Here is a 24828-nt window from a genome sequence, read left to right as displayed (position 1 = left end):
GGACACGGTCTTGACTTGACGAGCAGCGTTTGGCGATTGCATTAACGAGGTGAGGATCGAGCGAGCGAGCGCCAGTTCCTGGAGGACTTCGCTGGGATCTGAGGAAAGAATGCTTCTGGATCTTAGATTCTAGAGATTTCGCGAGAGATTCTGGGATTGGACAGAATGCTGCGCGGCGGCATAGGGAATGCGGTGTTGGCACCGATCTCCGAGGTGCTGGCTCGATTGGTAGTCCAGGTAACGGACACGGCCATGGCTGCCAAGGATGTGTTGATCGAGAGGGAGAGCTTTAGCGAGCTTGGGAGCTACCTGGAGAAGATCTTGCCCGTGTTGCGAGAGCTCCACGATAAGAATGTGAGGGACACGCCGCCGATGAGAGTCTCGCTGGAGAGCCTGGAGAGGGAGATGAAGAAGGCACAGGAGTTGATCCAGTTGTGTGGATCGAAGAGCCGGATCTACCTTCTTCTACACTGCCGGACGCTCGTCAAGCAAGTCCAGGACATCACGCACGAGATTGGGAGGTGTTTGAGCCTCATTCCACTGGCGAGCATGAACATCTCGGTGGACAGCCGCGAGGTGACTTCCAAGCTCTTGGTGGACATGCAAAGCGCCCAGTTTCGAGCTGCTGCCGCCGACGAGGAGCTCGTGGAGAAGATCGAGCTGGGGATCCGAGACCAACGAACAGACAGTGCTTTCGCGAATGATCTGCTGCTCCAGATTGCCAGGTCCGTTGGAGTGCCTCAGAACACACTCGCTCTCGCTCAGGAGCTGGAGGAGTTTAAGAAGGAGAAGGAAGAGGCCGAGCTCCGGAAGAACCGAGCCGAGGCGTATCAGCTTGAGCAGATCATTGGGCTCTTGAGCGCCGCCAACGTGAAGAATGGTGGCAGTGGGGAGTTTCATAGAGTGACTGGGAGTAACTGGCAGTACATGCCTTTCTACTGCCAGCTGACGAGAGCTCTCATGGAGGACCCGGTGGAGATTGCTTCCGGCCAGACTTTCGAGAGGAGCGCCATTGAGAAGTGGTTTCGGGATGGGAACACTGTGTGCCCCGTGACTGGGGTCGAGCTCGACAGCTTCGAGTTGAAGCCGAACCACTCTTTGAGATCTGCGATCGAGGAGTCCAGAGACAGAAGCACGCGGTACAATATCGAGGCTTGCGGAAGAAAGATCAAGAGTCAGGAGGATACTGAGGTACAAGCTGGACTATGGGAACTACACAGGCTTAGCGAAGAGAGGCCTCGGAACCCCACTTGGATTGCCGAAGCTGGACTTCTCCCGGTTATAGTGAGCTTGCTCGAGTCCAAACAAAGAGCTACAAGGATGAAAACTCTGGCTGCGCTTTCTAGCCTTGCTGCTGGCAACGAGAACAAGGTATGCTCTGTCACCTTTTGCTCCTTGATGGTCTGATTCAGTTGTGCAGGCAAGGCTCTAAATTGCGACACTTTGAGGCAGGAAAGGATAATGGACGCAGGTGCACTGCCCCTCACGGTGAGGTCGCTGTCGCGAGATGGTGAAGAGCGAAAGGAAGCGGTCAAGCTCCTGTTGGAGCTATCGAAGGTTCCCAGGATTTGCGACCAGATTGGGAAAGCTCAGGGATGCATTCTTCTGCTTGCGACGCTGAGGAACGAGATCGAAAGCGCTGTTCAGGATGCCACGGCTTTGCTGGATGCTCTTTCGAACAACAGCCAGAACGTGGTACAAATGGCCGAGGCAAACTACTTTAGACCTCTTGCTGTCCGGCTTGCTGAAGGTATGCATGTTTCTCTTTTGGAACAGGCATTTCATCTGTTTTACTGGTATTTGTAGGCTCGGACAAGGACAAGATTTTAATGGCAAGTGCGATCGCGAGAATGGGCCTTACGGATCAAGGCAAAGCGACATTAGCACAGGATGGAGCTATAGGTCCTCTTGTGAAAATGATCTCCCTGGGTAACTTGGAAGCCAAATCTGCAGCGCTTGGTGCACTTCAAAACTTGTCAACGCTTCCGGACAATAGGGACGAAATGATTGCTGCGGGCGTCGTCCCCTCCCTGCTCAGGCTCTTGTGCTCAGTCACGTCTTCCTTGGTCACGCTCAAAGAACAAGCTGCAGCAACTTTTGCCAATCTGGCATCGTCACCTGCGAATACATCCAAGAGCAACGAGGTGCTGGAATCCGAAGATACACTAGTGCAACTGCTTTCGCTACTCAATCTCGCCGGGCCAGAGATCCAGGGACATCTTCTACGTGCACTCTACGGAATTGCTACTTCTAGAGACGCCGCAGGGGCCAGAAACATCCTAAGAGCGGCAGACGCCATCCAGCTGCTGCTTCCATTTTGCGAAAACAGCGATTCTGGCGTCCGAGTCTACGCTCTCAAACTGCTCTTCTGCCTGTCGGGAGATGGCTCTGGACGTGAGATATCCGAGTTCCTTGGCCCGACTAGCTTCAAGACGTTAGTCGACGTACTATCGGCTACATGGAGCTCGGACGAAGAAAAAGCTGCCGCCGTTGGGATCCTTGGCAACCTCCCGTCAACCGACAACCAAGTGATCGAGAGGCTGCTCCAAGCCGGAGCGCTTCCTCCAACGCTAAATCTCCTGGACGGTGTGGTTCGGGGTACGAGAGCCATGCCAAAGAGCGTCCAAGACTCGGTCGTGGAGAACTCGGTGGCGGTGCTACTACACTTTACAAGGCCAGCACGGGAGGACTTGCAACGCCTGGCTGCTGATCACGGTGCCGTGTCACGCCTGGTCGACGTACTTTCGGCGGGGAGTCCACTGGCAAGAGCGAGAGCTGCGACAGGACTGGCACAGTTCTCGGAGAGTTCCCGAAGGCTTTCCACGCCCGTGGCGAGAAGCAGCGCCGGATTGTTCTCGTGCTTCTTCCGGCCTCGAGAAACAGGGTGCGAGCTCCACCAAGGCCACTGCTCCGAGAGAGGCTCGTTTTGCATGCTCGAGGCCAAAGCAGTGGCTCCGCTGATCCAGTGCCTGGAGGCGAGCGAGGCCCAAGTCCAGGAAGCCGCACTCGCTGCGCTAGCGACGCTGCTCCACGACGAGATCTGGCAGAAGGGAGTGAAAGTCATCGCGGATGCTCGCGGGATTCGCAGCCTGGTGAGAGTTATCACGTTTGGAACGCCGGAGGCGAAAGAAAAGGCGCTGTGGATGCTGGAGAAGGTGTTCCGTATCGACAGGTACCGGAACGAGTTTGGGAGCTCGGCTCAGATGCCACTTATCGAGCTGACCTCGCGAGGTAACAGCGTGACGAGGCCGATGGCGGCAAGGATTTTAGCTCATCTCCAGGTACTCCACTCTCAGTCATCGTATTTCTAATCCATTTGTGTGGTATACTAGTGATTGTATATAGATTTTTCTAAACGAGAGCAATGGCTCTCTACAATCCAGCGTCTTGTTCTTGCGCAAAAGTCTATGTGGCTACAGTTCCTCTTCGTGTTCCTCCAGGTCCTCCATCTTGGCTTATCAACGCAGTGGAAGCCAGTGGAACTACAAAGCTTTGCCACTACATGACCATTGTCCAATCCAAGCAGCAGTGCACAGTGTTTGATTTCCAGCCAGAGAATCCAGAGGACCCTCTCGTGGCACTGGCCTTGATTTGTGGCCAGCAAGTCTCAGGTAGATTTGGATTTCTTTCTTCCAAATAGTATAAGATTTGTATTGTTTGCAAGGAATTGTGCAGCAAAGAAGGCTGCCAAGGCTTCCTTCCAGCAGAATTGAGCTTGTTGGCAACATGCTTCCTGGATTGGATCTTACTTCTGCTGTGGAGTTTAACAATTCCTGGCCTACTGACCTGATTCTCCACAGGCATGATTGTAGGCACCACACTGCAGGTATTTGGAGATATGTTTGTTTTCTTAGCCACTTCTTAAGCAGGTCTCGTTGGTCATCTTACTGGGAGAATGTGCATTTTCATATAAACAGTAACTTAGCCAAATCTAAGGAGGATTAACGTCTCTGATCTAGATTTCTAAATTTCTCTTATTCTTCTCCATGCATGTTTGGACCCCAAACAAACTGTCGGGCAAGAATAACTCGCAGACTAGTGGATATTTCAAAGTACCTAAGAGCTGTATATGGGATTGAAAGAATTAACTGGATATGTATTAAAAGTGTTTAGGGGAAACAAGCTAAACTGATCGCAAAACGAACCGGGACCACTTGCTCGCTCTCGGAGGGGAGAGCGGCAGCTGCGAGTTGGTATAGGACAACATTGAATTACATATACCAAATACCATAAACATTAAAAACATTTAGAAGCATTTTAAGTACTAGTTTAGCTTGGACAAGTTTTTCAGATGATGGATAGTGATCATTTGTCCAAGAAAGATCAAAGAACATTATCAAGAGATCAATGTAGTTTTTCCATGAGCTTTAACAATCGTTCTATTGTATAAACTAGATAGTTTAACATAGATAATAAACAGTATCAATTAGTATAGTATGTGGTCATGAAATTAACATATTGAATGCTTTCTCATTATTTTCAAGTTGGAAATCAGTCAGTGGATTATCCATTATTGGCTTGTGTAGGTATAAAACATTTATTTTTAGACGATTTGTTATCCATTATTCAATGCCTTCAATTATTTACTCAGAGAAATTTACTGAAGAATATATTTTATGCGGTTTTGGTTTTAGAGGATTTAATCCATTCTTATTAACTATGCATATTATTTTTAGTTTACAAAACCTTAAGCTATTAAGCTAATAATTTAGCAAAATGTACGTGAATTCCATACATTTTTCTTTATGGGTTTAGTGCTGAATACCTTTTGATATGAGAAATACAATACTAAATTACAATTATTTTGTAATACTAAATGTGCATTTTCATAACAATTATTATACTTACAATAAGTACCAGAAGCCCAAATAACTTCTTTGTTATAAGAATATAAAACTAAATTTCCATCTTCTTGTAACCTTAATATACATTCTGTACCCTTATTTGTTGTTTGTGTAGACCATAAACTTTTATTTTTAGTATATAGTACTAAATTACAATCACTACTTAAATATAAATATGCTTTTTGGTTTGAAGAAATTAAAAAATGTGTTGTTAATAGATATTGATATAACATATTAACATACCCGCTTATTAAGATACTTGAAAATACGTTACAATTAAAAAGTTTTATTGCATAAATTTGATTATGACGGGGAATATAGTTTCTAATGTAATAATAAATAACAAAATGTTGAGTGTTAATATAAATATAGGAAGCAGCAAAGTTCCTCATCTCGTTATATGATCTTGCTAAAATATGATTTAATGAGTTTCTAATTATAGATCCTTCATTGCCTTCATTGTTTGAACCACAAAGTTGAGCAGCTGTTTGTAATGCATAAATACCATATACAATAGAAGTAGTACTTCTACCTGGATTTACAAGTAATAAAAGTCCATGGAAGCTTTGATCTCTTGGAAGTACACTATTTGGTATAGAATTAATTGCATTTTGAATAACATGGAAAATAATATTTACTGCTTCTTCAGATAGAACATCAAAATCACCTGTTTGAAAATTAATATCTTGTGAAATCGTTGTTATTATTATCAATAGTATGCCAAAGTTTGATATATATATCTTTCTCATTATTCCAATTTATAATAATAATTACATTCTTCATTGTTATAAGTACTTAAAAAAAAATCTTTTGCCAAAAAATATTTAGCAAGATCGGTAAAGTTAAGTTTAATTTTGTAATTAAATATTATTATAGAATTTCATTTAATATATAAAAATCTTAAGGTTATAAAAGTAAAGTTAACTCGAAATTTTTAAATGAATATAATAACATGTGGCTTTATAAGTTTTTCAGGGGAGGTTTGCACATAATAGGATTTTTTGTTTGTTCTGACCGTGCATCTCTTAAATTTAACTTGCGGGAATCGAACTCACGACTTCCAACAATGTAGATTCACGCTGTTATAACCTGTCATAACGGTGGGAGTTTGGTTATAAACCGGCTCTCTAATGGCCCAGCAGCTACGCAAAGCCGCAGTGTACAGCAAAGAAGAAGGCGAGTGCGGAAGCCCAGCTTCGTCCATCGGCAAAGGCGTCAACCAAAGAGCCGAGGCCATCGCCGAGGCACACCGCAATCGTGTGGAGACGGAAGCACAGGCCTACTTGGAAGCCGCCACTCGCAAGGCCGAAGCACGGGCTCTCAAGCTCCAGGTAGTAACGAGAAATACTTCCAAGTTTCTGTGTAGCTTCATCCCCCTCCTCTTCTGGAACTCTTTCTACAGGGAAAAGCCGAGAGGCAGCGAATGCTGGAGGAGTCCAAAGCGCTGGAGAATCGAAAAAAGGAGGAGCAGCGAGCTGAGATGCTCGTCCACTCTGCCGAGGTTGACTGATTGGATTGCCTTCTCCACCATGCTTGATCTCAAGTGGAATGCAGGTGAGGGTCGATAAACTCCTGGCCAGAGCCCGGCAAGAGTGCCAGAAGATCAAATCCCACTCCCACGAGCACACCGAGAAGAGCATCGCCGATTCCTTCACAAAAGCCGAGCGGGTAAAAACCGACCACGAGTTTTGTTTTATCTCTCGACTCCACATAAAAAGAGAAACCTGACTTGCCACAGTTGAAAGCCGAGATCGAGGAGCAGAAGAAGAAAGAGCTTGCGGACATTGTGGACCGCGTCCAGCAATTGATAGTTATCGGAGAGTTGCCGGCTGCAGAGAACAAGAGCGTTGTCAGGAAATTGAAAGATGGCCTTGCGCGGTACTTCTGAAAGAAAATGTAAGTTAATGGTATGACCTCCATACCCGATGATGCAAACTACAAAAGTAAAAAAGTTTACCTCGGAAGTAGCTTCTGACACTTCAATCACTGTCTGGATCGCCGTCGATAATGTCTGGAAGCGCATCAGTCTCCGAATCAGATCCTAGAGTGATTTTGGAAGCAGCGAAACTAGAGAGGTCCACAACAGGTGCCTTTTCCGAGAGTGAGCAAGGCTCCTGTTTACCTGGGACACTGTCTTGCTGCTGGTCTTCAGAGTCCATGAGCCGCGCAAAACTTGGAAAGTCGTTTTGCAGGCTGGTTGCCACTTGAGCACGCGCAACGTCCAGTATATCTCTCTTCGGCGACGAGCTGAATTCGCCACCGGGTGTTGAAAGAATCGACATGGACGTTGCAGTAGCAGGCATACCGATGTCCACGTATCTCAAAGGATCCATTGGAATTACTTCGTCCCCCGCAGCCTCGGCCATTGCTGTCGCAGCTGGCTGCTCCGAACCACCACCACTTTGTTGGTCACCTTTAAAGACCAGCCCCTCACCGCTCAAATCTTCAGCGAGCAATCCCCTCCAGTCTTCTCCAATATCTTCTCCATAACCAAGCCAAGTGTCTACTTCCGCCCACGGGTCCACAGCCAGCTGATTATTGACCTTTAATGCTGGAGGAGCTGGAGGAGCTGAGGGTGCCGCAAAGCTTATACCCGTCGGCGGAGTCCCAGCTGGAACTGCTCCAACATTTGCAGCAGCGTTCGAGGCAGTCTTTGCGAGCTTCTGAGTGCTTGACGGATTAGTAGACGGGTTTCCAGAAGCACTTCCTCTCGCCCCCGCCACCGCAGAAGCAGCCATGCCCGAGGCCACCGCCGCGGGAGTGTCCAGAGGTGGCAAGCATCGAGGATGGATGAGTGCTTCTAAAGCGAGTAGAGCGTGGGCACAAACTTCAGCTACTTCGCTCCCAGCGTCTTTTCGACCTGAATGAAGTTCTCATAAATAACCAAACTAAAAATGTACGTGAGAAGAGATTATACCTTTGCGGAAGATTGATAATCCTTGCGCAAGGTAGGGAGGCCGATGAGCGCAAGGTGACAATAGAGATGCCAGCAGTGCCTTGTATGCGGCGACCTGGAAAGAAGCCGATGCCGCCGACAGATTTCCTTCTAGTGACGTGCTCTCGTCATCAAAGCCGCCACCAGATGCGCTTTTCGAGGAAGCTAAGATTGCTATGCTTGCAAGTAAACTATCCACTTCAGCTCGCACACGTTCCGGAAGCATTGCACCACCCTGTAACATTGAAGGATTAGAATAATATAAAGAACAGCATATAACAGCTTACAGCAGTGAGCAAAGCTTCCAAAGCTTGCAATGCAGAGATTTGTACGGAGACAGGGATCACTATTTCGTTGAAACAGCTTGCATCTGGCACACCATTTCCTTGATGGTCTACAGGAACGCCACCCGGTTCCTTCCTTTTCTTCTGGTTTACCCCAGGTCCCCAGGCAGCAACGGTGGACATAGTGCTTCCGGGACGAGTGCCCCTCGGAGAAAAAACAAAAGAACCAGAGGCGCTTCCCCTTAAGTCGGATAGAGCATTACCCACAACTACAGGAGCAAGTGCTTCCGCCATTCCTGGATAAAAAAAGTAAACAACTATGACTCATGCACAGTATACCATCGAAAATACCTGCACCGAGGGATATCAACAAATGCTTGGATATGCTGTAAAGCTTAACTCTCAAAACAGGTGGTACAGCTCCGCACCTTCGGAAAGCATCAGTTAATAAGTGGACAATGTGGGCCGCTCGTGGAAGAAGCTGACTGCAAGGACCAATCTAGCAAACGTAAGACACAAGATCATGGGAGTACGTCCACTGTACCTCCTAGCCCCGCATATGGTTGAATGTAGAAGATTCAATGCGCAGAGATGTAATGCTGGAAGTTCGGAGCAAAGAGCCGTTTGATGAGCACTTGATACGGACACACACAGAGGTGATGCTGCTGGCAAGCGAGATCCATCAACCCTGAGGATCCTTGTGGACAATGCAAGTAAAGGAAGTATAGGCACCGGCACCTTCATCAAAGGGAACCATAAGAGAGGTCCAAACAAACCTGCCTCGTACTTACCGGGACTGGGTATGGATTGACAAGCAGATAATGGCAGCTTTGCAAGAGTGACGATATTCGTGGAACCAACTGTTGCCAAAACCTTTTGTTTCCTTGAGTGGACATGTTTGCGCCAGCAAAATGCCACCCTCCTTCCCTGGGCTGTAATGACATAGTGGCCTCTTCGGCAGCGTTCACTACAAAGAAGACTTAGGAAAACCAGGCAGCTTAAAAAATGACGTCCTTACCCTCCTCCATACCACGAAAGGCTCTATCGAGCTCGGAGTTTACCGCGATGAGGATGCGACGAACCATTGCGCTCCATGCTGACGCTTCGCCATGAGCTCTGGGAAGTAAAGCCAAACATCGAGCACACCTCTGGTTCCTTAACATTTGAAAAGAATTAGCCGCCAGCGCTTCGAAAACATAGATAATAAATACCTCAGAAAGTGCGGTATTACCGTCAGCATCCATGATTTGAGCGACAAGAATGCTTTCAACCTGAAAGCTTTGAATTATAAAACGCCTAAAAACGGAGTTTCACAAAGAACTTACATTACTATATTGTTGTCGGAGACAAGCCGGAAAATACTTAAGAACGGTGGCTAACAAATCGATAGCCTCATTCTGCAAGAGCGGCAGTGAATGATTTACTGACCGATCGACAATGACTCTACATACCCATATTGCGCAGGAATCCTTGTCAGTAAGCAGCTGCACAAGGGTCTGGACCAGCTTAGAAGCCAGAGCGGCGCCTTCGCGCCGCACTCCCGGGTAGTCAAGAAAGCTTCCCAATCTGAAAAACAATCAATCAGCTTAGAACAAGATAGAGAGCTCTAGTACCTCGTAAGAAAATCATTAAGCGCAGCACAGACTGCTGCGCGGATGAAAGTTGGTTCTGTGGGCTGCCAGAGAAGAAGTTTCAAAAGTGTAACAATTATGTTTTCACAAACCTTGAGCTGGACAAGGAGTTTCTGAAACCATGATACATAAGACTCTAGAAAACGTTGTCTTGTAAATTCCTGAAAGGTAATTCCCAGCAGTCCCACTCCCGCATAGCGTGAATCAGCCTAAGGGAAAAAGATAAGACAAGGAGCTTATGAAACAACACAAGCGTACCACCGGACTGGAGAGAAGACCATGCAAGCGCTCGACCCACGCATCCACCGCGCATTTCCTAGCATCAGCAGCGGCTTTGGCAGCCGCGCCACCATGGAAAGGATGCAATCCCGGCGCCACTGCCGCAGCAGCCATGGGCTCGGACAGCAATGCATGGCGCCGGATGAGAGTCGCGGCGAATTCCAGCTGCGCCAATCGAGACCCGCTACCAATCAAATGCCGGTCCTGTTGCGACCTGTGGAGGTGATGATCTTCCGGCAAATGCGTCTGCATCACGGCCTGGAGAAGCGCTGGGCGAAGACGAGGATCGTGAACGTTGTGGATGCCGTCCTCAAACCCCAGCGCCATCGCCGCCGTAGCCGCCATGGGAATGGAAACCTCGCAAACCCTAGAAATCCCTAGTGGGAGCTTTGGAATGCAAAGAGGCGGGATATAGAGAAACCGTCTTGGACGATAACGCGAGTTCGAGTCCTCGCTAGCGCTTCCACTCCACTGCCATGGCATTGGCGACAAGCACATAGCCACTGGCGGCGCGCGGGTCGAAATATTTCGCCCCGGCCCTCGCGATCGCGAGATCCGCCCCATTCCTGCAAGATCGAAGCACACAGCTCCACTCCAAATCATCTGGGGCAAAGGGCATAGCAGCGATGAGATCCATGGCGTCGTCCAGCGATCCCGCGCGGCACAGCAGATCGGCAATGCAGCAGTGATCGCGCTTCGAGGGGTGGACGCCGTAGCTCTCTCGCATCGACACGAAGATCGACCGCGCAGCGTCCATCTGGCCGAGATGGACGCACGCCGCAAGCGCCGCCTCGAAGCACGCGGCATTCGGCGCCTCCTCTAGCTGCATTTCAAAGAAGAGGTCCAGGGCTTGGCCGGGCAGGCCATTGCTCGCATATGCCGCCAGGATGCCGCCCCACGCCGCGGTATCCCGCTGCGGCATACAGCCGAAGAGCTTTCGCGCCATCTCTACTTGCCCGCTTTGGGAATATGCTGCGGACAGTACCGTCCACGACGCCACAGTACGCCGTGGCATACTCCCAAACACGGCCTTGGACTCCGCGAGCCGCTCGTTATTGAAAAACGCTACTAGCATACAGTCCCAACTGACGGAATCTCTCTCGGGCATCCCATCAAACGTAAATTTTGCTAGCTCCAGATGCTCGCATTGGGCATATGCCGCAAGTATGGCATTCCAAGAAACTAGGTCCTTCATTGGCATAATTTCAAAGATGCTTTTAGCGGAATCAAGTCTCCCGTTAGCAGTATATACAGAAAGCAATGTGTTCCAAGAGAAGAGATTGTGGCGCGGTATTTGATCAAACACAAGCTTGGCCTCCTCCACATTCCCGTCCTGGGAATATGCTGTAAGGAGAGCTGTCCACGTTATAAGATCCGTCTGTGGCATATCCTCCAATACTGCCCAGGCACCCTTGATGTTTCTACTCTGTACAAATGTGAAAACCATCGTATTACAGGAGCTAAGGCTTCTGTACGGCATGGCACAGTATAATGCCCAAGATTCCTCTAGATACCCAGCACGGGCATATGCGGCAAGCATTGCGTTCCAGCACACAATATCTCGCTGACGAATCTCATTAAAGATTCTGATGGCCTCGCCAAGATTCCCTATCTCAGAGTATGCTGCCAGCATGGCAGTCCAGGAGACCACATTGTGCTCAGGCATCTCGTCAAACGCGCGCTTGGCGTATTCCAGGTTCCCGCTTTGAGAATATGCCGTGAGCTTGGCATTCCATACGACAAAACTCCTCTCAGGCATCTCGTCAAAAATGCGCTCGGCATCTACAAAATGCCCACTGGTGGCATAAGTAGAAAGCATTGCCGTCCATAAAACTAAGTCCCTCTCGGGCATAGAGTCGAAAATTTTTACGGCCTCTTTGATCAAGCCGAGTTCGCCATGAAATTTGAGCATTGTTGTTCCCGAGACAAGATTCCTGTGGGGCATAGCAGTGAAGATTTTTTGGGCCTCCTCCATATGCCCGTCTTGTACATACGCTTCCAATATCAAATCCCAGGAGTAGTAGTCTTTTCTGCGGATGCTTTGAAAAATTTTGCGAGCGTTCTTTGGGCTTCCACAGCTCGTGTACATCTCAATCAGTTTGTTGGCTAAGAAGGTGTCTAAGATTTTAATCTTGCAGTGAAGTTCTTGTGCAATTGTGAGATCCCTACAAGATTGTATAGCTCTTAGTAACTTGTTTCGATCTGCCATAGTTTTCATAAATAAAGTGATCTACAAAAGACCCATAATTAGTAATATTTAATGTTTGTTTTCACTCTTTTAAATTTAAATGAAGCGATAAAAAAAATTTTAAGTTAAATTAAAGAGCATTAACATTCACTTACATTCCAATCCCTCGAAGGCATTCTGTCACATATTCTTAGATGTAAAATAAATTTTTTTTTTTTTCAGGGGTTTTGTGGGATCGTTTCAAGCATTTCAAGACCAGTGATTGCATTGGATATAAAAAGATACATGGAGCGTTTCAGTAAGGTTGGATTACTACTGCTCACAAGCGTAGCAACCTCAAAGCTGGTCATTTCCCTCCTAGCTGCCAGGCCCAGGTTGTAAATCTCTGGGCAGATACAATAGTTTTCATTCTCGCAAGCAGCCTCGCCAGCGATTCCCAGAGACTTGGTCCATCATCCCGAGCGAGATTGTTTTTAAGAAGCTAGGTTGAGGATCCAGGAAAATTTCGAACTTCTCTCCCAGGATGTCGCACACTCACTGGGGCGAGGAGGCGAGGAAGGAGCTCGTTCTCCATTCCTCGAAGGATTTCTTCTCCGCGGACATCTCCATCTTTTATGATCAAGAAAATATAATCGCATACCTCACTTTCACCCTCCGGGGGTCATAGACGGCGAAAATTCTCTCCTGGCCTCGTGTGAACTCCACTGGAACTTGCAGATGTGCCACTGGCAAGAAAGTAATCCCCCTCTTCTTGCCAAACACGAGTGAATCTTTGCCAGAAGGGGCCGCTCGCAGCGAAGGCATTGTTTCAGCTTGTGTCTCAAAAATGCTCCCCAAGGCCACCTCGCAGAGAAGAACAACGCGCAACCCCTTTGCTCCTGCTGTAGCATAGGACAATGCCTTCCCAATGTAATCGGTCAAGTAGACAGCGTACCTATGATGCAAAGAAAACACAACACTAGAGACAAACTACGAGTAAGAAAAACCAGTTCAAACTCACCCGTACGTGTCAAAAGCGTTCGAATTTGTCGGGATCTCGAGACCATTTTCCACTATTGCCTTCAGATTATTGATGTGCGTACCGTGCCACAGAGCTAGAACACAAAGAAAATCAAAGAGAAATGTGCAAGTTTTTTCATACCCGTGCGAGGGAGCAATGCGAAATCCTCATCAAGATCTCCACCATTGCACTTTAAAATCCTATCAATCTTGCCTGGATTTCCCCACCTCGCCCAAATGTCATCGATCTCACGCACCTCTGGATTTGTCGCAGCCGAGAGTGTAGTAACATTGCCCATGGCACTGTTTGAATTAGGGTAGAACCATGCTTTGATTTTTCTATCCCATTATCTAAGTTGAATTTTGGGCCATTCGAGGATGAAGAGCTTGCAGAAGAGGATGGGTGCTGAAACAACATGGTCACGATCCAGAAATATTTATCCTGTGCTCTAGCAAGGCGCTTGGCATAAGATCTAGAAACCCCAATCACTATGTTCACACTACACGTAAGGTCCTTTGTAGTGAGCTGTGAAATGGTGATAGTTTTCCTTCTGTCACAACCCAGAGCTCGTCCACGCTTCCAGATTGTTGTGGCTCACCTATAAGAAGCAATGGAAAAATCAAACATGATGTCTTGCAAAACTCTCATACCATTAAAACTCCTCCCTGAATGAGTGATAAACCTTCTTCCCATGATATCAAGGTCCTACATTAATCCAAACGGTAGAATCATGAAAGTTTTGAAAGACAATAAAGGATTCTTACAAGGTAATTTGAAGGCTTATTAAAAGATTTGTTGAATGTGATTTTTGCAAGAGCCACATGACTCTTTTACGGTTTCCCAAAAGACCCACAATACTGTGGAGACAACTTACCACTGCCACCTCCTTTTAGAGACTGTTGTACATATGATAGCTTAAGGAAAACCTTGTCACCAACTTTATACTTTTGATGATGGCAATGTTCATTAACCAATCTTTTGTCTTGAAGTTTGCCTCATGTTTAGCTTTGCCAACTTAAGCTTGTCTTGCATATCCTCTAGGAAATCATAAGCATGAGGTATTTAAACTAAAACCAAACTCAAATTCACAAGAGATCTAAACTCATAACCTCATCATAAATAAAACAACTGATAAATGAGCATTATTGAGAGCAAATTGAAGCAAAGGCAAGTAGTTCTTCTATACTCCCTGTGTGTCATATAAAAAACCTTAACATATCTTCCACCAGCTGATTCATATGCTTTATCTACCTATTTGATTGTGGATACTCACCACTACTCATGCTCAACTTAGTCTTTAGCTTCTCAAAAACTGTTTGCTAAAATTTGGGTATGAACTTGGGATCCCAATCACTCATAATGTCACCTAGAAAACCATAAAGATTAAATAATTAGTCTACAAATAATTGAGCAAGTTTAAAAGCCTTAAAAGTCATCTTCACTAGGAAAAAGTGAGCCATTTTTATCAAAAGATCCAAAACAACCCAAATAGCATAATTTCCTCGAAAGGTCTTAAGCAAATTAGTGATAAAGTTTATCTAAATGCTATTTCACTTATTTTCGGGTACATATAGAGGATGATAGAGACTAGCGAACTTCTAATGATCAACTTTGACCCTTTAGTAGGTCAAACTTTAAGCAACTAAAATTTTCATTTTACTTTAATCATTTAACGAAACTTTTAACCACTTAGAAGAGTCTCACTCATGACCTCCATAAGTCTTATTCCCGACTTAAAGACATGCTAGCCCTTAGAATGGCATCTATACCATTCAACCTTTGCACTTAATCCAAGTGCTTCATGTGTTTGATCCCATAATAGACACCTAAAGGTACCATTAACATATCAATACGTTACACTAAAGTCATGCCCATTCACATTTGTCACACTAGTGGTCTAAAACCACCTACATCATAGTCCCATCTCTCAAAGACTAGCCCTCTATCCATGAGTGGTCATCCCTTGACTACACCTTAGCACCAGAGATATGGGAAACACCCTTCCTTAATGTCCTTTCTTCAGTCCCTATCAGGTCTCTCTCTATTCATAGCCATGCTCACCAACACTGCCAACTTAAGGGATTGACCACTAAATCCTACTGATCTCTGGGGCTTCCTTGCCACATGACCACATCCTTAGTCACTACATAAGAAGATTGCTCCTTTTCCTTTCCGCTATTTAGAACTTTGGAATAACATTTTTAAACACCGTTGCCCTACGTAAGCCTCATGGGTACTCTCCCCACTTTCCGCCTTTGGGTGCCCTAGCCATGAGGCTAGAGCAAGGTTCCAATAAGCCACCTTAAGTATCCAAGTAGGTAGTGCCACCACCACATTTGGATTGGGAGCATCAATCATTTGATCTCTTAAGGGAGCTAGAGCTGACTCTTGAATACTTTACCAAGTTACCCCATTTTTCCATATATGTTTACTCTAGCCTTTAATGGTTATAACATCACCCACCACATGGTTATAGCCTTCCTTGGTCACACTCCCCCTTACTATACTTTTGGAGCTCACTAAACCCCCTAGGGTCTGGGATATAATCACTTTGGGCTTTCACCCTTAGATTTAGATTGGGATTGAGACTCGAACTAATCTTGGTCTCAGTCTCGATCTCAGTCTTGGTCTTGGTTTTGGTCTTGGTCTTTTTCTCGGCCTCGACTTCGGACTCCATCTCAGATCCATCTCGGACTTGACCTTGGACTCCATCTTAGGTCCATCTTGAACTCTATCTTAGGTCCATCTCGAAATCTATTTTTGGTCCATCTTGGACTCCATCTCAGGTCCATCTCGGACTCTATCTCGGGTCCATTTCAGATCTATATCAAACTCCATCTTAGACTTCATCTCAAGTTTATCTTAGGTCTATATTAGACTCCATCTTGGACTCTATCTCATATTCCTTCTCAAACTCCATTTTAAACTCCTTCCTAACACTTCCATATGTCATGACACTTTGCAATGTATCAATCCTTCTTGTGTCCCTTTTTAGAGATTCATTCACCAATTGCTTCGTGCTCATCCCTTGAGCACTTTGTTCAAAGTTCCACTCCCACTTTTGATCCAAGTCAAAGCCTTTGATCTAAACATGTTATGTTTGTTAGACTTCTACTTCAACCATTACCATGTGGCACCTTTTTTGCTCCACTTTGAGGCTTAGGAATTTGTGTCTCACACAAACAACCATGTACATACTTCTCAATATCTAACTTCATCCCAAGCCAAAAGAAATGCTTCTTCACCAATATATATGTTCTTAGTACCCTCAAATACCCAACATTTAACACATCATAACACTCAACCAAAATCCATTTGATGAGTTTATCAATACAAAAAATCACTACATGTCCCTTCTTCACTAGGATTCTATTTTGTATCTTAAATGACACAAACTTGTCACCCTTTAAATCTGTAGAGGCGTCTCTTGACAAAACCTTTGCGTAAATATCAGTGATAAAAGAATCGAAGTTAGAAAACTTCTTAAGCTCATCCAAGAGATCACTGGATAACTTTATGAATGAGATAGAATTTACTATCTTGGATAATGCATCAACCACCTTATTGTCACCTCCATGCTTGTATAAAATCTTAATAGACATTTTCTGTAGAAACTCTTGCCAACGAGCAAGGCAACCTCAAAGATCCTTTTTTCAACTAAAATACTAGAGGGACTGATGATCTGAATCCGCTTGAAAGTCTGATCCATACAAATAATGTTGCCATTCCTTGGCTCATATAAGAGAATGCCCAACTTGAAGCAAGACAGCTCCAATAGCAATGTCATTTGCATCTATCTTAACCACAAGAAGCTAGATATGAAAGAACCACCATAGCAAATGCTTAAGTTGTATTCATGATGGATCTCATCACATTCACTTTAGAATTTATTGACCTCTTTAGAAAAATCCTTGCCCTAATATCTAGCCTTATGGCAATAAAAACAATTGCCCTCCACCTTATCTTTCTCCCATTGGTCCAAATGAAGCTTCTTAGCCTTGATGCTATCTTCACTCTTCGAGCCACGATAGAACAACTATTTCTTCCCCAAATATAAAGCATTGGTGAGTTGGTCATCATGTTGACTACCCTATAGACCATCTTGTTGACCAGAGTTGACCAAGTTCACTTAAAAAATCCACAGATACTGGAACTATAGGCTTATCAAAAACATAAGAAGAGAGCGAAGAAGGAAGAGAAGCTCGAGAAAGGGTATTAATATTAGCTATAGAACTTTTTGAGCGATGAACAACATCAAAATCATATATCTGAAGCTTCAAAGCTTACCGAGCCGTACGACTAACTAAATCTTTCCACTTCAATAATAAAGTAACTGCAATATGATCACCATTTAATAATATTCAAATACCATGTAAATATGCATAGAGTTTCTTGAAACCTCAAGCTGCAACTAAACACTCCTTCTCTGTCGTGGAGTAGTTCACTTCCACTGGTTGTAATATATAACGGATATATGTAATGGGATAGCGTTGAACAAGCATACTCAGGCTCTTCTACATTAACATACCTCCAAGATTGATATAAAAAACATCCATATGTAAAATGAAAAGTTGAGTGTAGTCAGGATATGCCAAAACTGGAGGAATCATTAATAGCTCTTTTGAAATCCATAAATGTTCACTCATAGTCCACAGACCAGATGAAAGACAATGTTGACAACTTCAACAATACTCGCAATAGTGTAGTGCAATCAAAAAGATGATCAATAAAACGATCGAAATACTACACTTTCCCTAGGAAGCATTGCATATCATTCACACACTTCTGTATAGAGAATTTTGAAATAGCCACAAATTTATCAGGATCAACTTGGAAACCCTTACGAGAAATATAGTACCCGACCTAAATATGCATTTCGATTGTTTTAGCTTTAAATCAATTTCCCATAGCCAATCCAACACTTTACAAATATCACAAATATGTTCCTCCCTCATCCCTTCCAAGTGGATTAAAATATCATCAATGAAGTCAATAGTGACTTCCGACATATTGCAAAAAATCTTATCCATCATCCACTAAAAAGTTACTGAAACATTGTTCAAACCAAACGATATCACCAAGAACACATACAAACCAAATAATGTATGAAAAACAATTTTGGGAATATCGTCCTTAGCTATGGGCACTTGTCAGTATCTAAAAGCAAGATATAACTTGGTGAACCAAAAACTTCTCCTTAGACAATCAAAGATATCAGTAGTGTGAGGAAGAGGGTACACATTAAGGATTATCAATTTGTTTAACAAATAAGAGTCAATGCATAAATGAATACTCAAGCTTTATCACAAGATAAGGTTCACATACTTAAGGACTCCATGACTTTTGAATAACACCCTTTTCTAACATCTCACTAACACTTGCATGTAAAATCTTAATCTCTTTTAATGACTGACAATGAACAAAAACATTGATTAGATAAGTATCCTTAATTGAAATAGGATGACATATTGCAATTTTGGCCCTAGATTATATATCAAATTCAAAGAGATCAGCATACTCCTTCATGAGCCGGTCAACCATTGTAACACAAATACCATTGGAGGGATTAAAAGAGGGAATAGAGGAATAAAATAGAAACTTAGGAGGAAGTAATGGGGAGACAAAAATGATGAAAGTAGAGGTTGAAACAGAGGGATAAAGAGGAACAAAAGTGAGAGGAATGGAAGAAATATAAGGAAGCATGAGACAAGGAAAGAAGCCTCAAAATCATACTTGGCATGATTGCGCCAAAACCAATCCATATCAAGGATGAGGTCAAAAACTTGACTTGGCACTACCTACAATAACTGCAACTCAAATTCGAGATCACCCACATATATAACTAGATCTACTTCATCCTATGCTTATGCATATGTATAGCCTTTGCTATAAAGAATGAAAATTAACCTTGCCATATGACGTAAATGTAAACAATAATGTATGGCAACAGGCTAAGCAATAGAAGATAAACTAGAGCTTGTATCAAACAACACAAAGAGAATAATATGAGACCTCTTCTTATAAAAACGAGTTTGGAAAATAAATATTGGATGAACTGATGCTAAATGAACCCTTTGATAATATTCCCAAAAGAAAGATGGAGGTGTTATTAACTTATTCACACAAAAACCCTTTACTACTCGTGTGACTCACATTTCCCAAAAGCATCTTAGGATCCAAATTTTCCACTACATTAGCACCAACAAGATGTTGTTGATGCCAAGGTCTCCACCCAAGAAATGGAGGTTGCCAATTGTAAGCCACAAATTTTTCCTTTCCAATTTGTCAGCTTACTTCGTCTATCTGTCCAACACTGCCTTGGCTTTTGCTAAGTTCCCTCGCCAAGTTCCCCGCCTATGGTACCAGCTCCTACTTGGTCCTATTTGGTTTTAGCTACTCATTGCACGAGCAATGGAGTGTTAGCCATCCATCCACGGATTCCTAAATCTCTCTCAATCCCCCTCCCTGGGTTAAATTGAACTTAAGGTTCGGCTACACTCCCTGTAGACATAAGCAGCCAAGCACACCAAGCCTCCAGATTTCTAACATCCCTTGGTACCACAAGACTTGATTATGGAACCCTCTAAATCCCAAGTCTTGAGTGCAACACTTGCTTTGGGACGCCGAGGCAAAACACCATGGCCTAACGGCCCTCTACCCCCCACTTCCATCCCGAAGGGAAGGCCCAAGCCCCTAGGAAGGGCGAGGACCAATGAGCCACAAGGTCCTCAAGTGGGGCACCACTCCACATGAGCCGGGAGCACCGCAGTTGGTTTCCCTTTCGGGAGCAGGAGTTGCTTTTGAGCACTTCCCTGGGTGGCCCCTCCAGCACCACCCGAGTCCATGCTCACTCCCACCCAAGGCCCCTCGGCCCCAGTCTCAATTTCAAGTCAGTTTAGACGCACCACTAGAGAGTTCCTTCAAGACTGGTTTCTAGACCTCACTATCCCTACTATACTTTTGGAACCCTCTGCAGCCCCCCCCCCCGGGAGACTCACGCTTTGGGCTTTCACCCCTTGATCTATATTAGTACTCGGACTCGGTCTTGGACTCGATTTCGGACTCGATCTCGGACCCAATCTCGGACTCAACTTCAGACTCGGTCTCGGACTCGGTCTCAGACCCGTTTTTGGATCTCAGACTCCGTCTTGAACTCGGTCTTGAACTCGGTCTCAAACTCGGCCTCGAACTCGATTCCGGACTCTATCTCGAACTCGGTCTTAGAGTCGGTCTTGGACTCGATCTTAGACTCGGTCCCATCCGATGAACTCTTTGTCATTTCGGTCATTCTTTCAGGGGTCCTTTAACCTACGACACCTCGGGGAGTTGGTTCCTTACACCAATCTAGAAAATGTTAACAACACTGATAAGTGTGACCAACTTCATCACATGCCCAACAATGGATATCATGGCCATGACCACATTCTCACATTTGTCCTTAAACTCAAGCAGCAACAGCATCAACTTCCATTGGAACAAGATTATCTCCCACATGAAGTGGAGCTGAAGGATGTAGAACAAGAAGTGTGGAAAAAGTGATGTTTTATAACATTGTGCCAAGCGAAGAGTATCATTAAGGGTGGCTAGAGCAAGTGCATGCATAAATTTTATAAAATCTTGACAAAGTGTTAGCCACAACATTCCTAACTTGAACCGCTTTGACATATTTAGCTTCGAACGAAACAAAAGACTTCAAAAATGAATACTAAATTGCATCATTGACTTAAATGGGCTTTGGCAAAAGTAATGCAATTATTAGAAAGCATCATCACAATTGTTAACATATCCAAATGTGCATTTAAAAGCATCCGGGAAAATACTCCAATCCGCACGACTGGTTATGCTCAAACCATTGTACTATTGCAATACTGTCCCCTTAAGACACATGGGAAACTCATATAAATGCTAAGCATCATCCTAAGAATTATATGTAGCAATCACTGTAAAGTGATCAAACTAATAGTACTCATCATCCCCAAGATTCTCACGGAAGAACTTTAGCCGAACGTGAAGATTGGTAGCAAGAGCAAGAGCAATTGTACCATATGTCATAAATATTACCATCAACTGAGTTTGATTATTTAATTACAACCATATAGCATTGAGCAATTGCATTAATTATTGCTCTGGAGTCAAAGGAGGAGGAAGCTACTGCTCTGCCATGAAAATAAACTAAAATGAAAAAAAGAAAAGAGAAGAAATTGAAAAAGCTATAAAGAAATGGAGATTTAGACAATGTAAAAACTAGATCTAAATTAAAATCCCAAATTCAATCACTGGATAATCAAAGTTGTCCCTCATCTCCACCAATGTGAGTGCATAAAATATGGAAATAAAATATAGAAATATACATATCAATTAACCCAAAAATCCGAATTTATATATAGAAGTAAGTGGTCCAGATTAAAACCAATCTGATGGTTATCAAAATAACACTATATTAATATTAATGTATGGCATTATATCCATATGCTAATATTAGTATGCGGCATTGTATCCATATACTTGGACCTCACACTAGTAATTTAGTTGATATACATCCTAATTTTCTACATTTGAATCCCCCCTCTTTTTGGTTTGCTTAAGCAAACCTATAGAGGGATAGTAGATATAAAAAGAATATGTTTAGATATTCTAGGATATTTTACCATCTAATAGTTGTTATTTATTTAGATTAATCTTGTATTTATAATTATAAACATATTTATAATTTATAAACTTTCTTAAACCCTCCTGGTATTTTTTTTTATTCTATCATCTAATGGTTGATATGCAATAAGATTAATTTTGTGTTTATAAATTATAAACATAAACTTTATTTGATCAATTAGATTAACAAGTAAGAATAACACTACTATTATGCAAACCAAACATTGCTACATGCAATGCGTAGCAATTTATTTCATATGTTAAGGTTGTTAAAAAAAATTATTTACACACATACAATTTTTAACAATAAACCCTAGTATTTTTTTCCACCACAAAAATGAATGATTTATTTCAACACACATATATCAGATCTTACAAAACATCAGTCAAAACCTATGGTGGAGAAAGTCACAGGTTCTCAAATGCTGCCGCTGCTGCAAGCAGTGCGAGGAGGGGGTTTCGGGAGCATGCTGATGCATACAGGCAGATGGGAAAGGGCCATTCCGGAACAAGAAAGTCTCCCTCGCTTGCTCTCAGAGAAATCCAACACAGGGCTTACGCACTGCTGCTGTGGGTCAGCTTGGGTGGAGGCGGAGTTCTATAGCCGTTGGAGCGTACTGACAAGTACCTACACAAAGATCAAGTTAAAAATACTTTAGAATCTTGGAATGGAATGAAATAGAATTTCTGTAGAACCTTTCGATGCTCCATTGTCGATAACATCCACCTGAGCGAACAAAGCATATTGAGCATGAGTTCTGTTGAATCTCTTACCTGTATGTAGAACTGTAGATTTGTTATCAAGTAGGATATATGCCATACCCGAAACTTTGGGATCATCTGAGGGCCTCAGGATTCCCTTCAATCACGTTGCATGGCTTTTGCCCAAGACTTCTCAAGCTCAAGCTGAATCTGCTTCAAACGTAGTAGATACTGGAACACCTTGTTGTATCTCCAAAAAGCCTGTAAGACCGTCAACGGTGCTAAAAACTTCTCCAGTCGATGCTACAGCATAAGAAAGTCCAACCGATAGTGCATCGATGCTGGACCTTCACTTGACCTCCATCTGTGAAGGAGGGTACTCCCAATCATCAAAGTAACCTCAATGGTACGAGGAACTGATTGAGCAGATCTAGCAAGCCGATATATGTGTCTTAGCGGGAGAAGAAATCTTAGGCAAAGTCCAGCACCATCTCGCTGGTAGGATTGCGAGAAGTTCCCCATTGACCGGTATGATGGAGCAGACAATAGGTTGAAGCTCCAGGAATGGAGCACAACTTTGTTTGTAGCCAATGGAGAGATCACGAGAAGGTGCCGTTCGCTGCGATGCATCTAAAGGATTTGGCATCGGAATGGTTCCATAATTTGGAGCAGGCAAAGGTTTTTCCTTTGTGGCCACAGTTCAAGAAGACGTTGGAAGAGACATTCATCTTGACACCAGTGACCGATTCCCCATTCAACAAGCTTTGTGATCTATGCTATGCCAGAAGTAGGGCTTGCAACATGGTTGTGGAATTGATTTGAGGTCGGTAATGTTTTGGAAGATGTACTCACAGAACAGTATATCACGGCTCTTCCACAACCATGGCAGCTGATGTTGCTCAAACAAAACCAACTTCAATGGTGAATGCAAATTCACAGTTCTAAGATATTGAGGGCTAAGTGAGATGCACAGATAATGGAGGATGTCGTTTCCAACCTTCTTGAGAGATTCTGCCATTCACCGGAACTGCTCCAGACCAATCAAGAAGAGAAGCAGTTAAGGAAAAACCTAAATGCATGGAGGATTTGAAGATGGGCAAGTGATTCAACTGCCGAGACAAATGGAGTCACGATCACCACCTTTCATGTCTAGTGCATAAGAACAAGACAACCATCCAAGGACAAGCAGCCATGTTGTACTTTAAAGAGGATGGAATGGAGATCTCTTGCAAGTCAACATGGATGATGTTGAGGAAACTGACGAAGTGTTGACCTGGGAGGCCGCTCATAAGGATGGGCTATTGCGCCCTGGGTTGGCAGAGGCGAAGGCAACAATTTCTAGTCTAGCATTCTTTGGCAAGTCTAGCCCTCAATGTTTCAGGTTGAAGGGACACATTAATGGTCGGGAGGCCTTTGGCCTACTGGATTCTAGCGCCTCTAATACCTTCATCAATAGGTGATCCTTATCGAAGCCGAAGTTGCATGCACAGCAGGTGGAGACCCATGTCAAGTTCCAAAACAGCGTAGTCGTAGGAATAGAAAACCTACTCTCTTGTGCAAACTGTTCCCCCATCAGCTATTTCCACCTCCAGAACTTGAGAGTGGAGACCTTGGCACAGTTGGGGGATATATTGGTTAACGTCCAAGAACAGCATTGAAAGGGGTAGTCTCCATGGGAGCTATTGTGTTGGCAATGGCAGCACAATGCTATTGTTTGCAAAACAAGGTGAAGAGGTCCTTATCTCGGACTGGCCGAGGGAAGAATTAAAGCTCGGCAGGGGAAAAGTAGATGAGGAGGAGGATCACAATACGAAGAAAGCAGAACTAAAGAAAGCAGTGGTGAAGAAAGCAGACATGAAGAAAGCAGAAGTTAGGAATCCTCCCCGACATGATAATCAAGAAAACGGTAGCAACTTGAGTTGCTTTGAAGGTTTGAAGAAAGCAGTGAAGAAAGAAGAGACTTTAGCAAGCTTGTCTAACAGGGAGGTGATCGAGAAAGATTCAGATCAGAAGAAAGCAGTGAAGAAAGCAGCTAAGAAGAAAGCAAACGATCACCTCTCCATCAGCAAAGAGTGTTGTGAAGTAAGTAGAAGTGCAATGCGTGCCATCCTTGAGGCACACCTTCTTGTGTTTAGGTGCTCACTTTCAGCATTTATCAGTGACCGCACAGGAGTATAGCACCATATTGACTTGGAGCCAGGAGTTTCTTCTATCACTTGGCCGATTATATGCATGACACGAGACAAACGTGAAATTGTAGGCTCCATGGTCGAGGATCTTCTTCAGCAAGGGATGATCTTTGAGAGCACTAGTGCG

The 24828-nt window shown here is 44.1% G+C and overlaps 5 protein-coding genes across 7 annotated transcripts; 2 read left to right on the top strand and 3 right to left on the bottom strand.

The window, feature by feature from the left end:
• The first annotated feature begins 6 nt into the window (after positions 1 to 6).
• Positions 7 to 3403, top strand: LOC9630119 (U-box domain-containing protein 43). 2 transcript variants are annotated; one of them, XM_002961925.2, is made up of 3 exons: positions 7 to 1371; positions 1453 to 1750; positions 1807 to 3403. In XM_002961925.2, exons 1-3 carry the CDS (start codon positions 166 to 168, stop codon positions 3309 to 3311), a joined length of 3009 nt encoding a protein of 1002 aa, XP_002961971.1. In that variant the 5' UTR covers positions 7 to 165; the 3' UTR covers positions 3312 to 3403. The 2 variants fall into 2 exon arrangements, with proteins under 2 accessions (XP_002961971.1, XP_024538297.1); XM_024682529.1 differs by having other exon boundaries at positions 1426 to 1750.
• Positions 3341 to 3949, top strand: LOC9657249. 2 transcript variants are annotated; one of them, XM_002961924.2, is made up of 3 exons: positions 3341 to 3611; positions 3665 to 3826; positions 3870 to 3949. In XM_002961924.2, exons 1-3 carry the CDS (start codon positions 3365 to 3367, stop codon positions 3911 to 3913), a joined length of 453 nt encoding a protein of 150 aa, XP_002961970.1. In that variant the 5' UTR covers positions 3341 to 3364; the 3' UTR covers positions 3914 to 3949. The 2 variants fall into 2 exon arrangements, with proteins under 2 accessions (XP_002961970.1, XP_024538305.1); XM_024682537.1 differs by having other exon boundaries at positions 3665 to 3949.
• Positions 3950 to 6015: 2066 nt separating this feature from the next.
• Positions 6016 to 10862, bottom strand: LOC9657247. Its single transcript, XM_024684750.1, has 14 exons — positions 9953 to 10862; positions 9787 to 9903; positions 9677 to 9738; positions 9515 to 9629; positions 9389 to 9460; positions 9275 to 9334; positions 9082 to 9211; positions 8855 to 9030; positions 8608 to 8801; positions 8415 to 8548; positions 8067 to 8359; positions 7762 to 8014; positions 6802 to 7704; positions 6016 to 6728 (listed from the first exon to the last, which is right to left on the bottom strand). The coding sequence occupies exons 1-13, from the start codon at positions 10778 to 10780 to the stop codon at positions 6824 to 6826; spliced, it is 3315 nt and encodes a 1104-aa protein (XP_024540518.1). The 5' UTR covers positions 10781 to 10862; the 3' UTR covers positions 6016 to 6728; positions 6802 to 6823.
• LOC112348089 (pentatricopeptide repeat-containing protein At2g35030, mitochondrial-like) lies at positions 10804 to 12062 on the bottom strand. The gene is made up of 2 exons (XM_024680150.1): positions 10991 to 12062; positions 10804 to 10886 (listed from the first exon to the last, which is right to left on the bottom strand). The coding sequence occupies exons 1-2, from the start codon at positions 12060 to 12062 to the stop codon at positions 10804 to 10806; spliced, it is 1155 nt and encodes a 384-aa protein (XP_024535918.1).
• A 361-nt stretch (positions 12063 to 12423) lies between these two features.
• LOC9630117 (poly(ADP-ribose) polymerase pme-2) lies at positions 12424 to 13459 on the bottom strand. The gene is made up of 3 exons (XM_024680139.1): positions 13303 to 13459; positions 13162 to 13255; positions 12424 to 13095 (listed from the first exon to the last, which is right to left on the bottom strand). Exons 1-3 carry the CDS (start codon positions 13457 to 13459, stop codon positions 12780 to 12782), a joined length of 567 nt encoding a protein of 188 aa, XP_024535907.1. The 3' UTR covers positions 12424 to 12779.
• Positions 13460 to 24828: the final 11369 nt, after the last annotated feature.

The sequence above is a fragment of the Selaginella moellendorffii genome, unplaced genomic scaffold, assembly GCF_000143415.4.
Source record: "Selaginella moellendorffii unplaced genomic scaffold, v1.0 SELMOscaffold_1, whole genome shotgun sequence".
NCBI classification, from domain to species: Eukaryota; Viridiplantae; Streptophyta; class Lycopodiopsida; order Selaginellales; family Selaginellaceae; genus Selaginella; species Selaginella moellendorffii.
The sequence above is the reverse complement of the archived record's forward strand: the minus strand, read 5'-3'. Positions and strand labels throughout refer to the sequence as shown.